Here is a 23,561-nt window from a genome sequence, read left to right as displayed (position 1 = left end):
GCGCCACGTCGCGATTGGCCGTCAGATAAGAAACTTATCGTCGCTATCGCGGCCGGTCGAGCAGCGGGCGAAGCAGGCGGGACTGCCTTGGTCTGCCGGGTCGCTAGTCGTGGTTTGATCAGCGCGGGCCTCGCAACCGTGCAGAGCAGTCTTTGTTGGCCCATGGCTGCGAGCAGTCGTGACGTGAGGGAGGGCGACAGCAGCGGGGGAGCAGAGGCAAAAAGCGGTACTGCAGTCTCGAGCTGTCAGCCGAGTCACCCAGAGCGCGCTGCGTCGGCGCCGGGTGACGGCAAGCAGGGCGGTGGTGTCGTCTTTGTTGTTGGTGTATTCGGGAACCGGTAGTATCGATATGCAAGCAGATCGGAGATTCCATGGTAGCTGGTTTCCTGGCCAGCGCCGTGCGGCCTCGGCCAGAGCAGCGCGCAGAGGGCGCGCAGCAGATCGCAGCTCCTCTTGCTCGAGTGAGCGCAGCGGAGCAGCTTTGTAGTGTGCATACGTCCATGATCTCCGGTGCCTTTTTTAGAGGGGCGACTCAATATCGGGACGTGAATGCTAGCGAAGGGGACCCATGCGCAGCGTCTCTGACGGCGTTAGGCTAGCTTGGCGGTCGTGCCTTTCATTTTCAGGGGAAGCTGCTAAAAAGCTCTTTGCCTGCCCTTCCGCATTCACCACTGTCGCTCACTCACCACCTTCTTCTTCACGTGTCCGTTTTCTTCTACATTGCCTCTCGTTTCATTGCGTTGAGGTTGTGTAGCTTGGACGACCCGCCCCGACTGCTCCCTCACCCGCCTTGAGGAGGAGAGCCGCTACCCGCCACTTCCACCCAGCCTAATTCCCACTTTCGCCCCAGCAGCAGACAAGCGCCGATTCGCCGCGCGTCTCTCCTGGCAACCACGACCGGCTGCATACTCAGCTTTCCACTCGCTACGCCCGACCACAACACCAGACTCTCTTGCACTGCAGCAGGCACGAGCAGCCCGCTGTGCTACTGAGACATCGCCGCCCCCGCGATAAACAGCGAGCCACTTCCACAACAACACACTCGTTCAACCACCCCATCTGCACCTAGTGCACCGACGTCAACCGTATTTCGCGGCAGCACGACTACGAGCAATTCGACTCTGCCGCTCCTAATGCCCATTGTTTGAGGTACGACCGCCCCTCCGACGCCCACCGTTTCAGCATTGGCGGCCCCTTGCGCGACAGTTATTGACAGCTCGCCTCGCAGATTTACATCCCACTCTAATAGCTTCCCACGATGTCCGGACATCCACAGGGAGGCCACTACGACGACGGCTACGGCCAGACTCAAGGCCACGCCCAGGGCCAGCCTCAAGGCCAGGACGCCTACTACCACGACGACCAGTACGGCCAGTATCACGACGACGCCCACGGCGCCCAGTACCCGCAGCAGGGCCAGCACACCGATTCCTACTATGACGAGCAGTGCGTATAGACTTTTGGCGATGTGCCTGATCGATTGCTAACAATGACGCAGAGGTTACTATGATGGCCAGCAGGGCGGTCAGTACCAACAAAACGGCTACTACGACGAGCGCGGCCAGCAGGGCTACCAAGACGAGTATTACAACGACCAGTACTACGACCAGGGTGGTGCCCAAGATGGCTACGCAGCCAACGGCCAGCAGCCCCGTCGCCGTCAGCACGACTCTGAGGAAGACTCTGAAACTTTCAGCGACTTCACCATGCGTTCCGACATGGCTCGTGCCACCGACATGGACTACTACGGTCGCGGGGACGAGAGGTACAACAGCTACGCCGAGGGCAACCGCGGCTACCGTCCCCCTTCGTCTCAAGTTTCATATGGTGGCAACCGCTCGTCAGGTGCTTCAACGCCAATCTACGGCATGGACTACTCCAACGCCCTTCCCGCTGGACAGCGCTCTCGCGAGCCTTACCCGGCATGGACTGCCGAAGCCCAGATTCCCTGCACCAAGGAGGAGATTGAGGACATCTTTCTCGACTTGACCGCTAAGTTCGGTTTCCAGCGTGACAGCATGCGCAACATGTACGACCACTTCATGACCCTGCTCGATTCGCGTGCGTCCCGCATGTCGCCCAACCAAGCGCTCTTGTCGTTGCACGCCGATTACATCGGTGGAGAGAACGCCAACTACCGTCGATGGTACTTCGCGGCTCATCTCGATCTGGATGATGCCGTCGGCTTCGCCAACATGAACCTCGGAAAGGCCAACCGCCGTACCCGCAAGGCTCGCAAGGCCGCCAAGAAGAAGGCCAGCGAGAACCCAGGCAACGAGCAAGAGACTCTCGACGCTTACGAGGGCGACAACAGTCTGGAGGCGGCTGAATACCGCTGGAAGACCCGCATGAACCGCATGTCGCAACACGACCGTGTTCGTCAAGTCGCCCTATACCTTCTCTGTTGGGGAGAGGCCAACCAGGTCCGTTTCATGCCTGAGTTGATGTGCTTCATTTTCAAGTGCGCCGACGACTGGCTAAACTCGCCTGCTGGACAAGCTCAGACAGAGCCAATCGAGGAGTTCACCTACCTCAACAATGTCATCACGCCGTTGTACCAGTACTGCCGTGATCAAGGTTACGAGATCCAAGATGGCAAATATGTCCGTCGCGAACGCGATCACGCTGCCATCATTGGATATGATGACATGAACCAACTCTTCTGGTACCCAGAGGGTCTCGAGCGCATCGTGTTCGAGGACAAGTCTCGTCTTGTCGACATCCCACCGGCTGAGCGTTACGCAAAGTTGAAGGATGTCCTCTGGAAGAAGGTCTTCTTCAAGACGTACTACGAGCGCCGTTCGTGGTTCCACATGGTTATCAACTTCAACCGTATCTGGGTCATTCATCTGACATCCTTCTGGTTCTACACGGCTTTCAACTCGCAACCTCTCTACACCAAGGGCTACGAACAACAACGAGACCAGAAACCCGAGAAGGCCGCTACCTTGTCCGTAGTCGCTCTCGGTGGCACCATTGCCTGCTTCATCCAGATCTTCGCTACTATCTGCGAGTGGTGCTACGTTCCTCGACGATGGGCTGGTGCTCAGCATCTTACGAAGCGTCTCTTGTTCCTCATCCTGTGCTTCGTCGTCAACATTGCCCCTAGTGTCTACATTCTTGGTATGGACAAGCGCACCGGTACTATCGCCAACGTTCTCGGTGGTGTTCAGTTCGCTATCGCTTTGGCCACCTTCGTGTTCTTCTCGCTCATGCCTATCGGAGGTCTGTTCGGCAGCTACCTGACACGCAACTCCCGCAAGTATGTTGCAAGTCAAACGTTCACTGCCAGCTACCCTCGCCTCGCCGGCAACGACATGTGGATGTCTTATGGCCTCTGGGTCTTGGTCTTCGCTGCCAAGCTTGCTGAGTCGTACTTCTTCCTGACTCTGTCGATCAAGGACCCTATTCGCATCCTGTCACACATGAAGAAGCCCTCTTGCCTTGGAGACGCCATCATTGGTAACATCCTCTGCAAGTACCAGCCTCGAATCTTGCTCGGTCTCATGTACTTCATGGACTTGATCTTGTTCTTCTTGGACTCTTACCTGTGGTACATCATTGCGAACATGTTGTTCTCCGTCTCTCGGTCGTTCTACTTGGGTGTTTCGATCTGGACACCATGGAGGAACATCTTCTCTCGTCTGCCCAAGCGTATCTACTCAAAGGTTCTCGCCACCACCGACATGGAGATCAAGTACAAGCCCAAGGTCCTTATTTCTCAGATTTGGAACGCTGTGGTCATCTCTATGTACCGCGAGCATCTCCTTGCCATCGACCACGTCCAGAAGCTGCTTTACCACCAGGTCCCTTCCGAGCAAGAGGGCAAGCGCACTCTGCGTGCTCCTACTTTCTTCGTCTCTCAGGAAGATCACTCCTTCAAGACTGAGTTCTTCCCTGCTCAGAGCGAAGCCGAACGCCGTATCTCCTTCTTCGCCCAGTCGCTGTCGACTCCCATCCCCGAGCCTCTACCAGTCGACAACATGCCCACATTCACGGTCTTGATTCCTCACTACGGTGAAAAGATCCTGTTGTCTCTCCGTGAGATCATTCGCGAGGACGAGCCTTACTCTCGTGTCACTCTTCTTGAGTACCTCAAGCAGCTTCACCCTCACGAATGGGACTGCTTTGTCAAGGACACTAAGATCCTTGCCGATGAGACTTCTCAATTCAACGGCGACGACGAAAAGGGCGAAAAGGACACCGCTAAGAGCAAGATTGACGATCTTCCTTTCTACTGCATTGGTTTCAAGTCCGCCGCGCCTGAGTACACCCTCCGCACTCGTATCTGGGCTTCTCTTCGCTCGCAGACTCTCTACCGTACCATCTCTGGTTTCATGAACTACAGCCGTGCTATCAAGCTTCTCTACCGCGTAGAGAACCCTGAAGTCGTCCAAATGTTCGGTGGCAACTCTGACAAGCTTGAGCGTGAACTCGAGCGTATGGCTAGGCGCAAGTACAAGATCTGTGTATCTATGCAACGTTACGCCAAGTTCAGCAAGGAAGAACGCGAGAACACCGAGTTCCTCCTCCGTGCATACCCCGACCTTCAAATTGCGTACCTGGATGAGGAGCCTCCTATGAACGAGGGCGAAGAACCGCGTATCTACTCTGCTCTTATCGACGGTCACTCTGAGCTCATGGACAACGGCATGCGTCGTCCCAAGTTCCGCATTCAACTCTCCGGTAACCCAATTCTTGGTGATGGCAAGTCCGACAACCAGAACCACTCCATCATCTTCTACCGTGGAGAGTACATCCAGCTCATCGACGCCAACCAAGACAACTACCTTGAAGAGTGCCTGAAGATTCGCAGCGTCCTCGCTGAGTTCGAAGAGATGACCACTGACAATGTCTCACCTTACACTCCTGGCCTTCCCAGCTCCAACTTCAACCCTGTCGCCATTCTCGGAGCCCGTGAATACATTTTCTCCGAGAACATTGGTATCCTTGGTGACATCGCTGCCGGAAAGGAACAGACGTTCGGTACTATGTTTGCTCGTACATTGGCCCAGATCGGTGGTAAGCTCCATTACGGTCATCCTGATTTCCTCAACGGTATCTTCATGACAACACGTGGTGGTGTCTCCAAGGCGCAGAAGGGTCTCCATCTCAACGAGGATATTTACGCTGGTATGAACGCTCTTCTCCGCGGTGGTCGCATAAAGCACTGCGAGTACTACCAGTGTGGTAAGGGTCGTGATCTTGGTTTTGGTTCCGTCCTCAACTTCACCACCAAGATTGGTACAGGTATGGGAGAGCAGATGTTGTCTCGCGAGTACTACTACATGGGTACTCAACTTCCTCTCGACCGATTCCTGTCCTTCTACTACGCCCATCCCGGTTTCCACATCAACAACATGTTCATTATGTTGTCGGTCCAGTGCTTCATGTTCGTACTCATCCACCTCGGCGCGCTCAACCACGAGACGATTCTCTGCCACTTCAACAAGGACCTTCCCATCACCGATCCTCAGTGGCCCAACGGTTGCGCCAACTTGGTACCCGTATTCGACTGGGTCTCGCGTTGTATCGTTTCCATCTTCATCGTGTTCTTCATCTCTTTCGTTCCCCTTGTGGTCCAAGAGTTGACTGAGCGTGGTTTCTGGCGTGCCGCGACTCGTCTCGCAAAGCACTTCTCCTCCGGATCGCCCTTCTTCGAGGTTTTCGTCACTCAGATCTATGCCAACGCTCTCCACACCAACTTGTCCTATGGTGGTGCTCGTTACATTGGTACCGGACGTGGTTTCGCGACAGCTCGTATCCCCTTCGGTATCTTGTTCTCACGATTCGCCGGTCCTTCCATCTACATTGGAGCCCGTTCGTTGATGATGCTGCTGTTTGCCACCATCACAGTTTGGGGTCCATGGCTCATCTACTTCTGGGCATCCCTGTTGTCCCTGTGCTTGGCACCGTTCCTCTTCAACCCCCATCAATTCTCATGGGACGACTTCTTCATCGACTACAGGGAGTACCTTCGCTGGCTGTCTCGCGGAAACACCCGCTCGCACAGTGCCTCCTGGATCGGATACTGCCGTCTCTCGCGTACGCGTATCACTGGTTTCAAGCGCAAGGCTCTCGGTGACCCGTCCGCCAAACTTTCCGGTGATGTCCCTCGTGCTCACTTCACGAACATCTTCATGAGCGAGGTATTCGGACCCCTTGTCTTGGTCGCCATTACCATCATCCCCTACTTGTTCATCAACGCTCAGACTGGTGTCAATGACAACCGCCACAAGGAAGATGAAAAGACAGACCTGAAGGATCCCGAGGCGTCCGGTGCTCTGGTCCGTATCGGACTCATTGCATTCGGTCCCATCGCCATCAACGCTGGTGCTCTTCTGGGCTTCTTCGCTTTGGCTTGTTGCGCGGGTCCTCTGCTCAGCATGTGCTGCAAGAAATTCGGAGCCGTTCTGGCTGCTATTGCGCACGCCATTGCTGTTCTCGTCCTCCTCATCTTCTTTGTTGTTCTCATGTTCCTTGAGGGCTTCAGCTTCCCCAGAGCTTTGTCTGGTATGATCGCCGTTGTCGCTATCCAGCGATTCTTCTTCAAGCTGATCATCACGCTTGCTCTCACTCGTGAGTTCAAGGCTGACACCGCCAACATTGCCTGGTGGACAGGAAAGTGGTACACGATGGGATGGCACACAATCTCTCAGCCCGGTCGTGAATTCCTCTGCAAGATCACAGAGTTGGGCATGTTCGCCGCCGACTTCATTCTCGGCCACGTGCTCCTCTTCTTCATGCTTCCGATCTTGTTGATCCCATACGCCGACAAGGGCCACTCTGTCATGCTGTTCTGGCTGCGACCTAGGTATGTTCCCTCATTACTCCTTCGATTGACATCCGCTAACACGTAACAGTCGTCAAATTCGTCCTCCGATCTACTCGCTCAAGCAGACCAAGCTTCGCAAGCGTCGTGTCATCCGCTACGCTATCCTGTACTTTGTCCTCCTAGTCGTCTTCTTGTGCTTGATCGTTGGCCCAATCGTCGCCGGCAAGTACATCAAGCTGGACGTCGGCCTGCCTCTGTCAATCTTGCAGCCTACTGGATACAGCAACAACGACACCACAAACACCCCTACCGGATCATGTGTCAACGGCATGAAGTGTCCATTATGGAACGATGGTGCTGCCACAGGTGGAGGTGATGCCGGTGGTGCCGCTGCGACCGACGATGCCGCTCGCCGATTCCGTCGGTACATGGCATACTAAAAGCACATAGCGCGAATCGTTGTTTACTGCTTTCGCAGCCTGCATTGTACAATATTGGCAAATCATGAGCGTGGCGACATGGCTTGGTCCCATAATGATTGTAATATCCACTACAGCATTTCCTTCGTTTTAGGCGTTCTACGGCGGGCTACATCGACCTGCTTTCTCTCTTTCTGAACACATTGGTGTCCGCCTATGGCGCGGACTTGACTGCACATACACACGAAGGGGCTGTTTTGGTTCATCATGGAAGGCGAATATGTTAGAAAGTGAATTCATTACATAGATATATTGATGTCTTAACAACTACGATCTTCTCTCTTGTGACTTTATGCTCCCGTGCATTCCCTATTGTTGTCGTTCTGGTATGGCAGGCCCACTTTATATTGCTCAAGGTGGCCGCCTTGGTCACTGTTTTTTACCGTCGCTACTCTGGCCAAGCGAAGTACAGGGCCTCTTCCACTTTGCACTGGTCCAACTCCGTCCTTTGAATGAACCTTACAGTTCATCATTACATCTACGTAAGAAGTTGCTCTTCTCGGGTAGACACCGTGTTTGTTAGCGATCAGTCATAGAGGGCATGGTAGATTGCGATGCACCCATATATGGTAGGCTGAGCTCGGGCTCATCGACTAGTTCGAATTCATTAACGGGATATACCTAGCCTGCGTGATGTCATGTTGGCGTTGCTCTTGCGTGTGGATGACTCTACTTGTTATCCAGCTCAGTGAAGTAAGATGGTTGGCTAAGTTACCTGTTATCGTTGGTTCAATCGTATATCTACTATTTTGTATATAAGACGCTGCCCAAGCTGTGACTTCAACTTTCGACGCATAGTACTACTAAGCACACTCATCTGATATGGACTACCTAGTTATCCTAAGGAGTTTTGCCCTCCTATTGAGCCACCAAGGGTATTCGCAGCTGCAAGGGTTGCGGTATGACCAGATATGGTCATTGAGGAAATCCGGGACGGTGGGAGCGTCACCTCTACTAAACCAGCTAGTACCTTTGCAATCGCGTTCCCTGAGTTTGACATAAGTTTCCAATGCTCATGAAGAGAAGATGCTGCCAACTTACCGGTAGAAGATAGTGCAATGGTCACCAGGCTTCGAAACAGAGCTGGCTTTGTCACCTTTGCCATTAAGATTCCCTAATCCAGTTAGTTACCATAGGCAAGGCTCGGACATTGAAATCACGTACAGCATACTCGGTCGTTCCATCGTGCGTCCTCATGCGTTGCGCCTCGATAGTTTGCGTTGTCATGCAAAGGTGAAGGATCGACCCTTGTTGCATGCTGAAGCTATAGAGGCCAATAGGGTAATGACAACAGTAGTTAACTTCACGATAAAAGGAGAACAGGCTCACAAGTGAGAGCCTTGGAGGTAGTGGAAGAGATATTTTATTTTGCGAGGCAAGGGACAAGTCTTTATACACCACTCCTTCTGCACCGTCGAAGTGGCTGTAAATTACATTAGAAGCATCATACGAGAGACTACTAACCGAGACGAAGTCTCCTGCCCGTTATGTAACCATTTCTCTTACCGAGCATTACGCCCCGCCTAGGTAGGATCAGTATGCATCGTGGCCTCGGCCGGTGCAAGAAAAAGGCTCAACTGGTTGCCTGACACCCTGCAAGGGTTTAAAGTACTACAAGGGTGTAGGATTAATGAAGTCCAGAGCAGTGTACGAGAAAGTATTCGAGCTTGATGATTGGTAGTGGAGCATGTCTCTAACTGCTTCTGAAATCGACTCGTCCCAAATGCGTAGAAAATGTTACTATTGGGAGGCTATAGAGAGGACTCGAGGGCTACCTGGAAGGTTGGTCAACAGACACACGCGCTGCCCGGGTGTACACACGGAGCTAACCGCTTTGGGACGGCATTCCCGGCGTCGCCGCAACATTGCCCAGGTGAACCCCCAAACAACAAGGAGGTACCATTGATAACACGACCAGCAATATGGACCTGCATGAGATACAGAATGTTACTGCGCGCTTCATCGCCGACGCCAATACGCAGTTCAATCGCATACCCGGCTCCGCCATCGCTGTTCGCTACATCAAGTCGAGTTACCAGAACGACCCCGTTCGCAGCGCGGTAGAGCTGTTCCTGTTCCTCTTCGCCGTGCGCTACCTACTTGCACCCAAGTACAGCACGAAGAAAAAGGTCCAACTTACGGATGAGGTATGTTTTGCGCTTTGCAGACAGGCTGACAGACATGGCGGGCTAACGAGGAAATAGGAGATCGATGAATTGGTCGAAGACTGGACGCCAGAACCGCTTGTCGCGCCCACTACTGCCCTCGAGGAATTGGACAACGAGAAGCGACCCATCATTGTTGGGTATAGCAAATGCCCTCCTCAGTGTTCCGAACCAATGCTAATGAGCACCGCGCAGACCTACGGGCCCCAAGTCGAAGCTCTCCAATGGCCGCACCGTCACAAACCTTGCCTCGTACAACTTCTACAACTTCCTCTCCAACGATGTCCTCAAAGACAAGGCCATTCAGACCCTGCGCACATACGGTGTCGGCCCCTGTGGTCCCCCTGGTTTCTACGGCACACAGGATGTTCACATGAAGACCGAAGCCGACGTCGCTGCACACCTCGGTGTCCCCGCCTGCATCATCTACGCGCAGTCCTTCTCGACCATAAGCAGTGTGATTCCCAGTTTCAGCAAGAGAGGAGATATCATCGTGGCGGACAAGGCGCTCAACTTCGCTGCGCGCAAGGGCATTCAAATCAGTCGCAGTACTGTCAGGTGGTTTGAACACAATGATATGGAGGATTTGGAGAGCGTCCTCAAGAAGGTTGTCAAGGAGCAGGCCAAGAAGCCGCTCACCAGACGCTTCATCATCACCGAGGGCCTGTTTGAGAACATTGGGGATGTGGTGAACCTGCCAAAGATCGTACGTCTATCGCGTGTTCATGCTAATTACCAAGGTGGACGAATCGGCTAACAGCTTGTGTAGGTTGAACTCAAACTCAAGTATAAATTCCGTCTAATCCTCGACGAAACCTGGTCCTACGGCGTCCTTGGTCGCACCGGCGGCGGCGTCACCGAAGCGCAGAACGTCGACGCTGCAGAAGTAGACATGATCATCGGCTCACTTTCTGGCCCTCTCTGCGCGGCAGGAGGATTCTGTGCTGGTAACGAGGAAGTTGTTGAGCATCAGCGCATCTCGTCCGCGTCATACACTTATTCCGCTGCGCTTCCTGCTTTGTTGAGTACAACAGCGAGTGAAACAATCAGTCTGTTGCAACAGCAACCGGATATCCTCGCGGGACTCAGGGACAATGTCAAGGCGATGCGGGGACAGCTGGACCCCAGGAGTGATTGGGTTAAGTGCAGTAGCTCAGGAGATAACCCCATCATGCTCCTTGTTCTCAAAGATGAGGTTATTGAAAACAAGAAACTAAGCATCGACGATCAAAACCAGATCTTTAGGGAAGTTGTTGACGAGGTACGTTCTCTCCGTTGCGTTCCCGATCTTATCTTTAGGCAAGTTGCTAACAGCCACAGTGTCTCGCAAACGGCGTCCTCATCACACGACTCAAGTCGTTCCCACTCGGTCTTGGATTGAACCCCCGCGATGCAGGCTGGCAACCTACACCTGCACTGAAGGTGTGCGTCACCAGTGGTCTGACAAAGAAGGAGACAGAGAAGGCCGGCACAATCATAAGGCATGCCGTCACCAAGATTGTAAGCCGACGGAAGTAGATCATGAAGCTGATGGGCATTGGGTTTTGGGCATTGCCAGCATGAAGGCGGCGTTTGGGCTTCGAGCATTTGCTGATGGCCTGTGTATATGTATGATATACTTCTTGTATAATTTCCTTGCCATGTATATCTCGTAATAGATAATATCTTGTTTAGAGCGACTGCAATAGTAGAAGGGCTTTTGTGCTAACTGTGCAACGCGCTGAGGCAAGACATTTCTCAATTTCGGCGCACAGTGCTGAGTAGGCAGATCCTAACCCCTCTGTTCAGGACACAGCCACATACTTGGATATGCTGAACGAAGAACTGCCGATGTAGAGAAACAATTGCCGCAGGCACGTGCGAATCACATGGCTGAGCCGGGCAGTGCAACAGCAGCACGGAAGTTTGCGTAGGACGAAAATGACGTTGGTCCCCAGCCGCCTTGATCTAGGCCCAAATTGCCCAGGGCACGTCACTGCCTACCTGCGCACACCAACAACAAGCTTTCTCCACGCAACAACCCTACCCAGACCCTTAACTTTCCCGCTCCCCCCCTCTAGTTTCTGCTTTTGCGCAACACAAGACACTTCGATATCTCAGTCTTGATTCTTGCTTTGAAGCAAGCGGAAGCGGCCTATTGCACAGTACACACACACCCGCAACAACATCAAAACCATGTCGCAACGACGGAACGGCGGAGAGCCGCAGCCCAAGGACGAGATGCCCCCGGCGAAGGGTGAGGGTATGTTGGCGAAAGAACCCAACGCGATATAGAGACATGAAGGGGCTAACAGGGAGAACAGTGCAGGACAAGCAAAAAAGGCTCCTCTCGCAGGATGCTGGACATTTCTCTCTCGTGAGAGCTCTGCACGCCGCTGACTACATTACCGAGCTCAATGGTACGTTTCTCAATGTCCATTCCGACACGCATTTCCGCCAATTACAACGCGAAAGAACGAGAACCTCTACTAACAAGACATCCAGGCTTCTGCGGCGTAATGTCCATCATGTCCTCCCTCCGCTACTGCACGCAGTCAGACCCCTTCAACTACACGAACCTGTACTGGGCCCTCGGCTTCATCCCCCTCGGCCTCTTCTTCGACTTCATGGACGGCAAAGTCGCCCGCTGGCGCAAGAAGGCGTCGCTCATGGGCCAGGAACTCGATTCCTTGGCCGACCTCGTCTCCTTCGGTGTTAGCCCCGCCGCTGCCGCCTTCTGTCTCGGTCTGCGCACCCCCGTCGACCATCTCTTCCTCAGCTTCTTCGTACTCTGCGGTCTTACGCGTCTCGCGAGGTTCAATGTTACGGTTGCTATGGTGCCAAAGGATGCAACGGGCAAGAGCAAGTACTTCGAGGGCACGCCGATTCCCATGTCGCTGGGTATTGTGCAGGTCATGGCATACTGGGTTTACAAGGGCTGGACGCTGGAGCAGATTCCCATGGGTCTTTGGCTTGAGGGCACGGCGTTTGAGTTCCACCCTGTTGTTGCCATGTTCATTCTTCACGGATGTTTGATGGTTAGCAAGAGCGTCCATATTCCCAAGCCCTAGATTGCTGGAGCAGAGGAGAAAAGCTCAGCATTTTGTATGTGAGCCGCTGCGATTGGGACGATGGAAGTAATGGATCTTTGGCCTATAGAGAGGATAGTCGGCTACTTTTGTCCTGTTAGTGAGACGCATGACGATGCTATGATCGATTAGCGGGCATACAAAATACAATGATACCCTATTATCAAAATCATCTAAAAGAGACTCGACAGAAACTGCACCATCTCTAGAGGAAGCAGCATTGAAAGGCAATTACCATGTCACTGCAAGTCCCTGTGAATTAAGAAGTCTATTCGAATTGTTACTATTACAAAGAAAGTCAAGTTCAATGACTGTGGTATCATGGTTCTAAATCTGCGATTCAAGCCTTCCTGAACCAGCAACAGGAAGAGGAAAGTTCCATCAAACAGGGTCAAAACAGTTTCTAACCCGGTACACCTGATGCCGACCTAAATGCTGCAAGGAGCCAAGCTCTCCAGAGATGGAGTATGCAAACATGCCGAAAAGGTACAAGATAGCTTGTCTGGAACCTCCACCAGGGCGATGGTAACGCAGTATGATCGTGTCTTGTGGCAACTGCTCGACGATCATGACGTCTATTTGGGTGTAGGCGACGACATTGTCGCAAACGGGAACAAGGAAAGTATGTCAAGTTGTGCAGTGTTACAATCACCGCGTGATGATCAAAGAGAAACCGTCGAGCCATTGTGCGCAGGAGCCTGATATGCCGCCGATGGTGTAGCCACGAGGAGGGATGAGCGTGTGTCTGCATATTAGGGTTAGCTAGTATTTGTCAAGCCATGGATCTCGTACATACCCGCTGCCACCATTCGCGTTTCCATACCACTCGCTCTTCCTCCCCAGGCTTGTTAGTATTTGTAGACCATCGATCCAAAGGCCAGCGCGCAGAGAAAAGCCCAGCAGCAGCTCTCCTTTCCGGGTATCCAAGGCGAACTCAGTCATGCTACCTCCTCGCTTGCCGAAAAGTTGGGTGTATGTGTCTTCATACACAAATTCCAATCCATCCACCGCGGAACCATGGTACACTTTGATGCTAAGCAAAAGCTTGGTTTGAATGTGGACGTAATCGAAGATGACTTCATGAGGCTGTGAACCCTGCATCTGTGAGTAGCCAAGCTTGCCACCGCGGTAGCCCCATCGCCCGTCCGGTATCTTGACACGGGAGTTCTTCTGGTTGGAAAGCTGACTGAAATCCTCCACCACGTGCTTGCCTCCACCGGCAGAGTAGACTTCGAGCTTCAGGCGCATCTTTTGCTTCTCTTTGGGTAACAAAGAACGAAGCGAGTTTTCTTCCAGTGCAACCTGTCGTGGATACTGGTTGTCCTGTTCAGGAAACTCTTTCCAGTAGTGACAAACCTCCTCTCCTTCGGTGTACAGCTCCACCCATGCGATGCCTGATTTCGAGGTTGCGATGACACCGCCTTGGCTAACATCGACTGTCCACACTTGGACACTGCCATCCCCGTTGATGTTTGGGCTATCGATAGGTATGCGGAAACAGGGGTGAAAACGGAAACGGAGGACATCGAGCTTGTGCCATCTGCACTCGTCGTTTGGCAGGACTAGTCGCTGACCGGTTGACTTGGTGCGGGTTGAGTAGGGTTCTCGGCATGTGAAGGTTCGGTTCAATGTAACGTAGTCGCGTAACATTACACCCGACTCCTGATGAGGACAACCAAAGAGATGACCCGTTTCATGCAGATGGGCACCGATGCCTATGTTGGCAGCTTCCCAGTTGCTTCCAGATTCGTTGCAATCATTGGCGACGAAGGCAGTGTTAGTTTGCGTACAGTCTTGGAAAGCCTGGAAAACCTCTTCGATGCTCGACGGATAGCTGTGGAGCGCATGCGAGCCAAAGATGGCTAGCTGTAGATCTCCAGTACCCCCGCCTAGAGCCGCATGTCCTCGAACTGTGTTCTCTTGCGTGTCCCAACGTGTGTCGAGGAACAGACAAGAGACGTAGTGTTTCTGGCCTGGTACCATGGGGAAGTAGTCTCTACATGCTTCTATCGCGATGTCGAAAAGTTCGTTCTTCTTGGTTCCTGGCCCGTACTGCTGTGCGCGTTCTAGGTCGCGTATTTCAGCGACAGACCTTCTTGAGCGTATAACGTGGATTTTGGCTTGCGTTCGGTATTGGTTGTGCTCCCAATCCTGGTAGCTTAGCGTTCCAGGTTCCCAGGCATCTTCAAATCGGAAGCAGCGTCGACCGAATCCGTAACGTTTCATTTGCTCGCCAGTAAAGGCTTGCCAAAGATACGCAGCCATACGGAATTTCTTGGTCGCAAGTTCGAGGCCGTTACCTTCTCGCTCGATGCGCTCTGGTGGGGCGTCGTAAGTGCCAGGGGAATCATGACCTAGTATGATCGCAAGCTGGAGAGGTGGCGAGTGCGACAATGGGAGGTAATTAATATTGATGAAGGAGGCATGTGAAGGGACGGAGGTGTTTGGTGAGGAAACCTTGGGCGAGGCAAAGTCAAGTCGGATCCTGTTCCAGCCAGGCTCCAGGTGCACCAAGGCCTTGAAGTAGGAGTCATGTACTGGCCAGCAAGTAGATGGGAAGCGGCCCTGATGGTGATTAACCGTAAGTGTGCCGTCCAGCGGTTTGCTTTGTGCTTCACCGATCTGCCCGAATATGAGCAGCACTTGCTGGTGTACCCAGGAGTTATCCGAGACCGATAGGATGCGCGGCGCGAGTAGCGAAGATCTATTAAACGAGCTGTTGGAGCCGGTCGAGGTAGGCGATGCTAAACCCTGGAGGTGCTGTTAGAGCAACGTCTTGTGAAGATGGCTACGGTTTCTTACATTCATGCTATAACGCTTCACGGGGTCGACAGTCGGTCGCTGAGGTCGCGCAGGCGCAGGTGTAGGGCCATTGGTGAGGTCTTTGGTTTGAGTGTTGACTTCGTCGGTGGTAGAGGTGGCTGGCGTAGTAGAGGGCGTCGACGAGCCAACTTGAGAGGAGTTCAAGGTAGAGGCGGATACGCGATGGGCTAAGCCTTTGCCGTTCTGGGCATCGGCACCATTTGCTTGCTTGTCGCCATTCTTGGACATGCGGCTGCTCTTCCTACCAAGGCTTCTGAGGAAAGACGGCATGGTGACAACTACGGCGCTGGTATACGGGTCGAATTATGAAATCATAGGCGTAGGTATCGTCCAAGGTCCAAAGTGGATATGTTCAGTGTCGTCTCAGTGAGGTACAGCGCAGGTAGGTAACGAGCGACAAGGAGGGCGCGGTTGTGGAGCTGTGAGGACGCGTAATACGGCGAGCGTGATAATCACTGATAGGGTGGGAACAAGCGAGCGGGAGAGTGTACTGGCAATAGCTATGTACTATGCGGGAAGCGAGTGAAAGCAGGATATGCAGTATGACGGGAGAGGGCAAAGAAAGCTGGTGGTGAAGAAAGTGGCAGCGCTGTCGAGGTGGAGAGGCAGCCGACGTGAAGTGCTGCAGCTCCGTCGATCCAAGCTAGCAGGACCGAACAGGTAGTTGTTCAATTGGGAAGGCTCTAGCGCCAAAGCAGGCCAGTTGGCAGGAATTGGCCTTGTTGCGCAACTGCGGGAGGACAACTAGTAAGAGTTGCGACTGTGGAGTCGAGCGCGAGCGCATGGTGAGCAGGCGTTCGCGACTTCCTAGCGACTCAACGAATGACGTTGGTGCGCAACGTCCTCTAGCCGCTTTGGGACGGCAGGTCGTGATCTGACATGTGTATGCCATCCAGTGTCATGTCCATCAGCGCCGTGAGCGACAATGGCATGGCAGGCTGTCCGCCATTGACACACGCATGTGATGCGCATGCGGCGTCGAGGCATATGTGGTGGCCGGCCCCGTCACCGATTCTGCGCGTCGTCATCCGCGCATCCATGTGGTGTAGCTCGAGAAGCAACGGACCTCGCCCGTTCCCCGAGCATGGCCTGCAGCGATAAGGCAAGGCGTGTCTGAAACATTCCCACGGTCCAGCGTTACCGATACCATACGGTACCTCTCCTGTCTTACTCAGCACGTTACCGCAGCCACCAGATGCGCGACCCCTGCCGCTCGCCAAACCCTCAGCAGCATAGGTTTTCTTTGTTGCAGGCGCACTCGGACAAGGCTCCAGCGCCGGATAGGAGCCCGCTATGGGGTCACTAAGGCTTTCGTGCCGCTTGCGACTCCTAGCACCTTGACTTCATCATCACTCCTACAACGCCCTGGCAAGTACGAGGCCTGTGCTGCCGCAGACTTTGAGGCTAGTCCGCTTGCATCGCCAGCTCCTCACATTCCTTGCCGGACCGTCACCTCAGCTCCGCCCACGTTTCGTCTGTAGCAGCCCTATCGAGACGTTCAGCGGGCCATATCACTGCTGGATCTCCCTACCCCGTCGTCCAACCCAATTGCTCTGCCATGGCTGAACAGGATGAAGTCGCGAGCAAGGTCCTGCGAAGGGCCCAAGTCTCAAAGGTCCATCTCTCCGTCTGCAGCCCCTCGCCCTTTGTTTGCTAACCAGGTGCACTACAGATGACCCGAACGCTGCAGAACCGCCTCGCCCTGGCCAACGTCAAGATGAAGAACGGCTGGGAGAGCCTCAGCCTGGATGCCATTGAACCCGTCCTCGACGGCGCTGAGCGCAAACGTAAGCGCCCCGGCTCCAGCAACGAAGCCATGTCGGATGTTTCGAGCGTCTCCGAGCGCTTCTATCAACCCAGCGTCCTCGACTCCTCCCCACTACAAGCCCCCATATTCTCCGACGATGTCCGACGATCCGTCAGCCGGTCCGTCAGCACAGGCAGTTACCTCCAAAACAAGCGGCCCCGTCAAGACCGGACAATGTACCCAGCATCGAGCAACCACGCCCGTGTCAAGGTGAGGACAGCCACCAGCGCTGCTACCTCATGGAAGAACAGCTTCCAACTGCCCGAGTCTTCGCCTGTATACCATCGCCGGCACGCACGTTTTGGTCGTCAACATGTCCCTAGCCTGTCTTTCGTCTCCGAAACCTCGACCGTTCCCGATCCACACTCGCCCCTACTCTCCGAAGACGACGACGAAGACCTACCCATCACATCCTTCTCTATCAACAGATCGCACTTCTCCCTCGACCGATCGCACTTCCAGTCATCGCCGCCGCCGCAGAGGGCCCCACGCACGCCGCCCCCTGATGTCGCTCGCTCAGCACGTCTTCGACAACGTGGATTCAATGCTGCCGGCGCAGCTCGGGAAGGAAAGCAAGGAGATGACGATGCAAACCTCTTGATGTACCTGGCTACATCACCGACACCAGTCCGTCCAGGTCACCAGAAGCCGCAGATGCTTGCGCCATCGACTCCACCACCCAAAGCGACACCTCTTCCCTCGTCGATGATGTCCACGCCCGGCGGTGGCGGCTCTCACTACATGGGTTTCGGGCTTGCGACACCGTCAACAAACCTCAATTTTGCCGAATTCCTCAACATGTCGCCGAGTCCTGCGCAGGCCAATGCATCGTCATGGAACCGCACCCCTGTGGCCACACGAACACCTGCTGCCGTCCGAGAAGCACGCCGTCACCTCAACTTCGATAACATTGGTCCTCCTGGTGACGCTTCCCATATGAACGCTCATGTTGGAAGAATAGACGGTCCAATGGACCTTGGCGGAGAGCTCATCTCGTGATCCTCACATTATCTTTCACACACAGCCCAGCACTCATGTGGGCACGACGCAACGACACCAGGGCGACATTAAGCATGCGCAGTGCATCGCCCCGCCACCAATCCACCCAATGCCGCTATCGAATGGCGTCTCCTTTCTTCACTTACTTTTGATTCCTTGATAAGCATGGCGTTTACAGAGGCAAGACCTCTTTGGTTATGGAAGGCATCATCAACACAACCCATGCATAACTGCATACGTTTCCTACGTTATCTTTCGCAAGTACCGCCCAACCGCCCCTTGGCGGCAAAATCGAGCTAGCAACAACGCAAGCGCTTTGTATCACCCTTCACGCATATCCCCGTTTGAACACTTTTTCCAGCGACTGTACTCTAAGCAATTTTCTGTTCATTTGTTTGCTATCAGCTCAGCACAGCATAGTATAGCAGTATCACATTACGCGAGCGGTAGAATGGGACCGACGGCCTAGCCAGGCACCTCCGAAATGCAACTGCATTTTGGGGTTTGGTCATGTAGGCGAATAATAAGATGCATTGAATGATAAAGTGCCGTACATACTTGTTTCCTGGCCTCGCTAATGCACTGTGGGAAGGCTGTGTACGACAGCGAATCATCGCTACGCCACACGTCTGCATTTCCAACCACTACCACCACTTGTCTGAAAGCTGTGCGGCAAATGCGAACATGATCAACGGTTTGCAGCAGAATGAAGTACACTAAAGATCCTATGCACCCTTCACGAGCGGCAACACCTGGGTATTACAACGACCACGCCGCCCTTCCCATCACACCATCACGTTTTACCTGCATGTACCCTACATACACAGAACAACACATCAATTCAAAAGATCTCGAACCACTGCACCCCAGGTAAGAGTCATAAAGCTCTACAAGGAGCAGCCAGCCACACACCCCTCCTCCTAACCTCCGCATATCCTCACAGCCAATGAAGTCTGCCAAAACCGACGCGCTCCAGAAGTCGCCGACGCGTTTCGTGCCAACTTCGTGTCCGAGTCGCAGCGTCTTGATTGGTCACGGCGCTGGTAAAAGGCGAGGCCAGCCCTTGTCGCCAAGGGTAACCATTAAGCCCCAATCTGGAAGCGTGGCTGGTATTGAAACGTGATGATGTAAGAATGCGCGGCTGGGAAATCTATCTATACGGTGTGGATTCGTGACGGGATGATCGCCGATTTAGTGGATGTTAGGCCCGTGGCTGGTGGTGCATGGGCGCGGGCGGCTTGGGTAACGAACGGGATTAATACACCTCACTTCTGATAAATGCGTCGGCTGGGTGACGGCGGAGGACGGGACGGGTCACGCATGCATTGTCAAGATGACCACTTAATGTTGATCTTAAAGAAGCAAAGGCATAGATGACTGCTATTCCATTTCCAGGGCTAAAGATTGGAGTTCCTTTTCTCGCCCTTCGTACTTCTTTTGCCCAGGTCCACGTATTAGCCTCGAACCCAGAGGACCCGCGGCTCCATCTCCGGGTAAGACCAAGACCCGGGACTCTTTTTGTCGGTGCGAAATGGGGGTTCTACCAAACCTGCTTTCGGTGGTGCATTGTCTGTGTTCGTATTCCATCCTGGCTATGAGGGAATTAGGATTGGTGCTTATGATGGCGTTCCTAGCTTCCGCGGAGAGAGAGGGTCAGATTGGGAATCAGATGCAGGGTGAAATGTGAAATGCAGGTCGAGTCGCGGTACCAGTCGTAATCACACCGCGAGTTCCATGGTGGATGAGGCTCTTCGTGCCTGAAAGATTACGATTCCCATGGGAAGAAATGGGTGTATGCCCTGCAGATGGCTAGCAGCCTGCAATCGTCCCATGGTAGCCTGACAGCATGTTGGCAGTTATCAGGGCATGAGTAACTTCTTCTGTTTCAATCGATTATTGTGGAAAATGCATCTTGCTATTATTCATCATACAGATCTGATAGCCGGAAGATCCGTCATTCCTGCTACGTTTCCTTACATTCACCCATCTTTCCATACTATGCGTCCCATCGGTATCTCGTAATGAAGAAAAAGAACATTGCCCTAACGCCGCCGCTCTTGCTAGAAATCACGCAATACGCGCTTCTTTCATATACACATGGCCGTTGTCAGAAAGCAGAGAATAAGACACAAAGAAGATGGACAAGAGTCCTAAGAAGAGCAGGAAGTTGGTGGGTCTGAGCCATTAGATTACCTGGCATATGTGTTTGAGTTGACTTGGCTCGCCATGACCATCATCCACACGAGGAATATGCTTCCGATGATCCAGAAAGCGAACTCGGCTTGCCAGCATTGGCCTGTCTACTGTTAGCCATATGTCTCTTCACTTGTCCGAGTGGTTTCAAACACCAAGAATACTTACAGATATTCCTCTGCTGCAGGAATGCCAATGTATCCATGTTCGGCCCATCCACGTCGTTGTTGAAGACGTATGTATTGCACTGGTTGTTGATGTTGGGTCCGGCGAAAAGTTGTATCGCGGTTCCGATGATTCCGGCGATGAAAAGGACGAGGAGGATGAAGGAGAGGAGCATCATAGTGCCTGGGAGGAGTTTCCGTTGCGCGATGAAGACGATCTCGATAATGATGAAGATTATGGCCAGAGTGCCAACTGTGACGCCGTAGGGCATTATCCTGTTAAAGGAATTAGCAAAGCATTCATATGTATACCTCGCTCACTATGCTGGCCGCATAGGAGGTTGTAGAGTGTACATACCATGGCGTCCCCAGTCCCATCCGATCTTGTATCGCCATAAACTGCGCATTCACTCCCAATATTGTTCCGGCTGTTGCAAGCATGACAATCGTCCAGATGTTCAGCTGTAGGTCGGGCCAGTAGTACTTCTCCCGTACTACTACCGCTGAGCCCACAACTGTGCCTGAATGTCCTGCGCGAGCCATTGTATCTTTCTGTCGCGCCTCGGCGGCTAAGTCGGGAGGGTTCTGGTGAATGCGATTGCGGGCAGGCTTGCGCTAGAGTGTTCTTGCTGTGGCGTTCGATATGCGCAACGGTGGTAGTTCGCCGGTGCAACGGTTCTTCGAGTCCAGAGTTCTTGCGCTTTGAGCTACAGAGCCTCGTGTCGTTGATTTGCTATGCCGCCTATCCGCAGATTAGGCTTGGGACTTGGCGCTGTCGCAACGTTTCCCTTCTCCTATACCGCGAAAATCGGGGTGCTTTTTCGCTCCCGTTCTCAATTGCTTTTGTCGCGAAAGTATCACGAGTCTTTGCGCTCGCGGTCGTGTAGTGCGTGCGATGATGGATGACGTTACAGGTAACCTCAGCAACGTGCGAGGGTGTTGCGGGGCGGATGCGGAGGTCTCGGAGGTGCCTCAACAGTGAACACTTCCTTCAGCGTGATGTTATCGTGGACGGGAGAATCAGGAAAGATGTTTGCGGAGACGCGGGGAATAGAATGATGGAAATTGCGAATGCACGATGCTGAAATTGCCAAAGCCCCTGTTGTTGTGGTCCGAGGAACCTTCATGGCAGCCCAGCCTCCCAAGCTGGGATGGGGCTGGGAACGAGACTATTGGACCGGCGCAAACATCCCTTTGCTACAAACCTGGCATGTTGACATGGCTCCAGTGTTTGACAGTTGTGACGTCTGATTTATTGTCTACTGTTAGTTTCTTCGAAATTAGCATTGACTGGTCTGCGGATGTTTTTCATGTTGATAATAAGCCATGCGGCTCACTGCAGCAGCGCGTAAACTATACTACAGAGCCACCCAATGCAAACAGGCATCTAGGTACGGATCACTCATGGTATACATCCATACAGCTGTATATAGCAAGTTCGCGTTTGGCAGACCTTCCAGATGTGCAACACTTTTGGAAGCGCTCTTTCATGGCTGCAGTGAACAACTACCAGTCTGACGAACAGACCGTAGTCTAGCGATTTCCAAAACAACAGCTCATACTAGCGTAGCGCACCGAGTGCATTCCTGTGATCTTTCCAAGGTTGCCGTGTAATCGATAAGCCTGGCTTGCGGCGTCTTGCGAGCGTTTCCCGCACGGTCGCTGGCGTCGAACTCTGCTCTAGGAAATGTTTCAGTCGCCCAAATGCATCGGGCAGGTTGGACTTCAGAGTAATTTGACTAGAAAATATAACGCGCACATCCTTTACAAGATGTCCATAGCATGGCGCCATGTCTAGACATGATACATTGGCCCCATCAACTCCAAAACGCCTCAAATGATCATGGTATCGGTAGGTAATCGTAGGATCGAGCCGAAACGGCAGCGCAAACGGTTGCGCATTGCCAGCGTGTTCCGAATGAAGTGGTGACCGTCCCGGATCGAGGCACTTAGTATCCTCCTCGGCCACGTCCACCAAAACCACCACCGCCGCGTCCACCTCTTGAGAAACCACCACCACCGCCGCCGCGACCGCCGAATCCACTTCCTCCACGGCCACCGAAACCGCCGCCACGTCCAGGAGGTCCACCACGTCCCCGGGGTGCTCCACGACCACGACCTCCGAAGCCACGAGCTGCGCCACGAGGAGCTCCACGACCGGCACCGGCGGCCCTCTTGGGTTTCGTAACACCACCGACGGGCTTAGGCTTGGGAAGGAATCTAAGGGAATTAGCGCAAAAATCCCAAATGCATCTGAACCGGCTCACCTGTCAAGAGGGAGCAGCTTGTCGCCTCCAATGTAGAATTTGTCGCCAGCCTTGAAAGACTTGGCTTGTATGCCCTCTTGAGGCTTGATGGTGAAGTAGACCTGGTTCAACGGGCCGAGGATTTCGTCGACTTTGCCGATGGGTGTCTGTAGCTGGGTCAGCCGGTCATCCTTGTCTTTTCCCGTCGCGGTATATGTACCTTGTTCTCCAGGTAGATGGGCGCGTTGAAGTAGGGGATCTTTGTGTTTATCGATTCGCAGAACATCTCGTTTTCGCAGTCGTGAACGAATTTGCCCATTTCTAGCATGGTCATTAGCGCTTTGCTTGACCGTGTGATCGCGGCACGTACCGATGACAGTGTCTGGGGGTCCGAAAGAGCCTCCTCCGAAACCACCGCCGCGTCCTGTCGCGCATTAGCTAAAAGTCGTGTAGAGCTCCAGACATGCTACACACCTCCACGAGGAGTAAATCCACCACGTCCGCCGAAGCCGCCGCCGCGACCGCCACGAGGAGTTCCGCGAAATGCCATGTTGTTGGTGATGTTGAATGTGGATCGGTGCGCGAAAGGTGAGCTTGGTCTAGAGCTTCGCGAAAAGTTCGACTGAAAATGAAGTTGCAGATAGCGCGGCCAATCGGTACCACGTTTCGCCGGTGGCTCCTTCCGCCGCATGCAACCCCACCAAATGCGCCTCCTAAAGGGCTAAGTGGGCTGTCGTGCGCGCGCATCTTTTTGGCATTGTGACTGAGTCTGACGTTACTTTGCTTTCGGACCGGACTCTGCACACCGAGCAGGAGTCACCATAGCGCCCTCATCTATTATA

At 53.5% G+C, this 23,561-nt stretch overlaps 7 protein-coding genes across 7 annotated transcripts; 4 read left to right on the top strand and 3 right to left on the bottom strand.

The window, feature by feature from the left end:
* Nucleotides 1-1,258: 1,258 nt before the first annotated feature.
* J4E79_003134 (uncharacterized protein) lies at nucleotides 1,259-7,215 on the top strand (the record flags this gene model as incomplete). Its single annotated transcript, XM_049352030.1, has 3 exons — nucleotides 1,259-1,446; nucleotides 1,499-6,814; nucleotides 6,864-7,215. The coding sequence occupies 3 exons, from the start codon at nucleotides 1,259-1,261 to the stop codon at nucleotides 7,213-7,215; spliced, it is 5,856 nt and encodes a 1,951-aa protein (XP_049213501.1).
* A 1,961-nt stretch (nucleotides 7,216-9,176) lies between these two features.
* On the top strand, nucleotides 9,177-10,937 carry J4E79_003133 (uncharacterized protein; the record flags this gene model as incomplete). Its single annotated transcript, XM_049352029.1, has 5 exons — nucleotides 9,177-9,401; nucleotides 9,459-9,559; nucleotides 9,615-10,125; nucleotides 10,189-10,680; nucleotides 10,740-10,937. The coding sequence occupies 5 exons, from the start codon at nucleotides 9,177-9,179 to the stop codon at nucleotides 10,935-10,937; spliced, it is 1,527 nt and encodes a 508-aa protein (XP_049213500.1).
* Nucleotides 10,938-11,594: 657 nt separating this feature from the next.
* J4E79_003132 (uncharacterized protein) lies at nucleotides 11,595-12,469 on the top strand (the record flags this gene model as incomplete). The annotated part of the gene is made up of 3 exons (XM_049352028.1): nucleotides 11,595-11,661; nucleotides 11,723-11,818; nucleotides 11,904-12,469. 3 exons carry the CDS (start codon nucleotides 11,595-11,597, stop codon nucleotides 12,467-12,469), a joined length of 729 nt encoding a protein of 242 aa, XP_049213499.1.
* A 666-nt stretch (nucleotides 12,470-13,135) lies between these two features.
* Nucleotides 13,136-15,580, bottom strand: J4E79_003131 (uncharacterized protein; the record flags this gene model as incomplete). Its single annotated transcript, XM_049352027.1, has 3 exons — nucleotides 13,136-13,232; nucleotides 13,284-15,238; nucleotides 15,290-15,580. 3 exons carry the CDS (start codon nucleotides 15,578-15,580, stop codon nucleotides 13,136-13,138), a joined length of 2,343 nt encoding a protein of 780 aa, XP_049213498.1.
* A 1,288-nt stretch (nucleotides 15,581-16,868) lies between these two features.
* On the top strand, nucleotides 16,869-18,116 carry J4E79_003130 (uncharacterized protein; the record flags this gene model as incomplete). The annotated part of the gene is made up of 2 exons (XM_049352026.1): nucleotides 16,869-16,925; nucleotides 16,983-18,116. 2 exons carry the CDS (start codon nucleotides 16,869-16,871, stop codon nucleotides 18,114-18,116), a joined length of 1,191 nt encoding a protein of 396 aa, XP_049213497.1.
* Nucleotides 18,117-20,305: 2,189 nt separating this feature from the next.
* Nucleotides 20,306-21,016, bottom strand: J4E79_003129 (uncharacterized protein; the record flags this gene model as incomplete). The annotated part of the gene is made up of 3 exons (XM_049352025.1): nucleotides 20,306-20,412; nucleotides 20,478-20,749; nucleotides 20,832-21,016. 3 exons carry the CDS (start codon nucleotides 21,014-21,016, stop codon nucleotides 20,306-20,308), a joined length of 564 nt encoding a protein of 187 aa, XP_049213496.1.
* Nucleotides 21,017-22,422: 1,406 nt separating this feature from the next.
* GAR1 (H/ACA snoRNP pseudouridylase subunit) lies at nucleotides 22,423-23,269 on the bottom strand (the record flags this gene model as incomplete). The annotated part of the gene is made up of 5 exons (XM_049352024.1): nucleotides 22,423-22,693; nucleotides 22,741-22,886; nucleotides 22,940-23,040; nucleotides 23,090-23,143; nucleotides 23,194-23,269. 5 exons carry the CDS (start codon nucleotides 23,267-23,269, stop codon nucleotides 22,423-22,425), a joined length of 648 nt encoding a protein of 215 aa, XP_049213495.1.
* Nucleotides 23,270-23,561: the final 292 nt, after the last annotated feature.

This window comes from Alternaria viburni (genome assembly GCF_023758015.1).
Source record: "Alternaria viburni strain BMP 2772 chromosome Unknown scaffold_5, whole genome shotgun sequence".
Taxonomy (NCBI): domain Eukaryota; kingdom Fungi; phylum Ascomycota; class Dothideomycetes; order Pleosporales; family Pleosporaceae; genus Alternaria; species Alternaria viburni.
The sequence above is the reverse complement of the archived record's forward strand: the minus strand, read 5'-3'. Positions and strand labels throughout refer to the sequence as shown.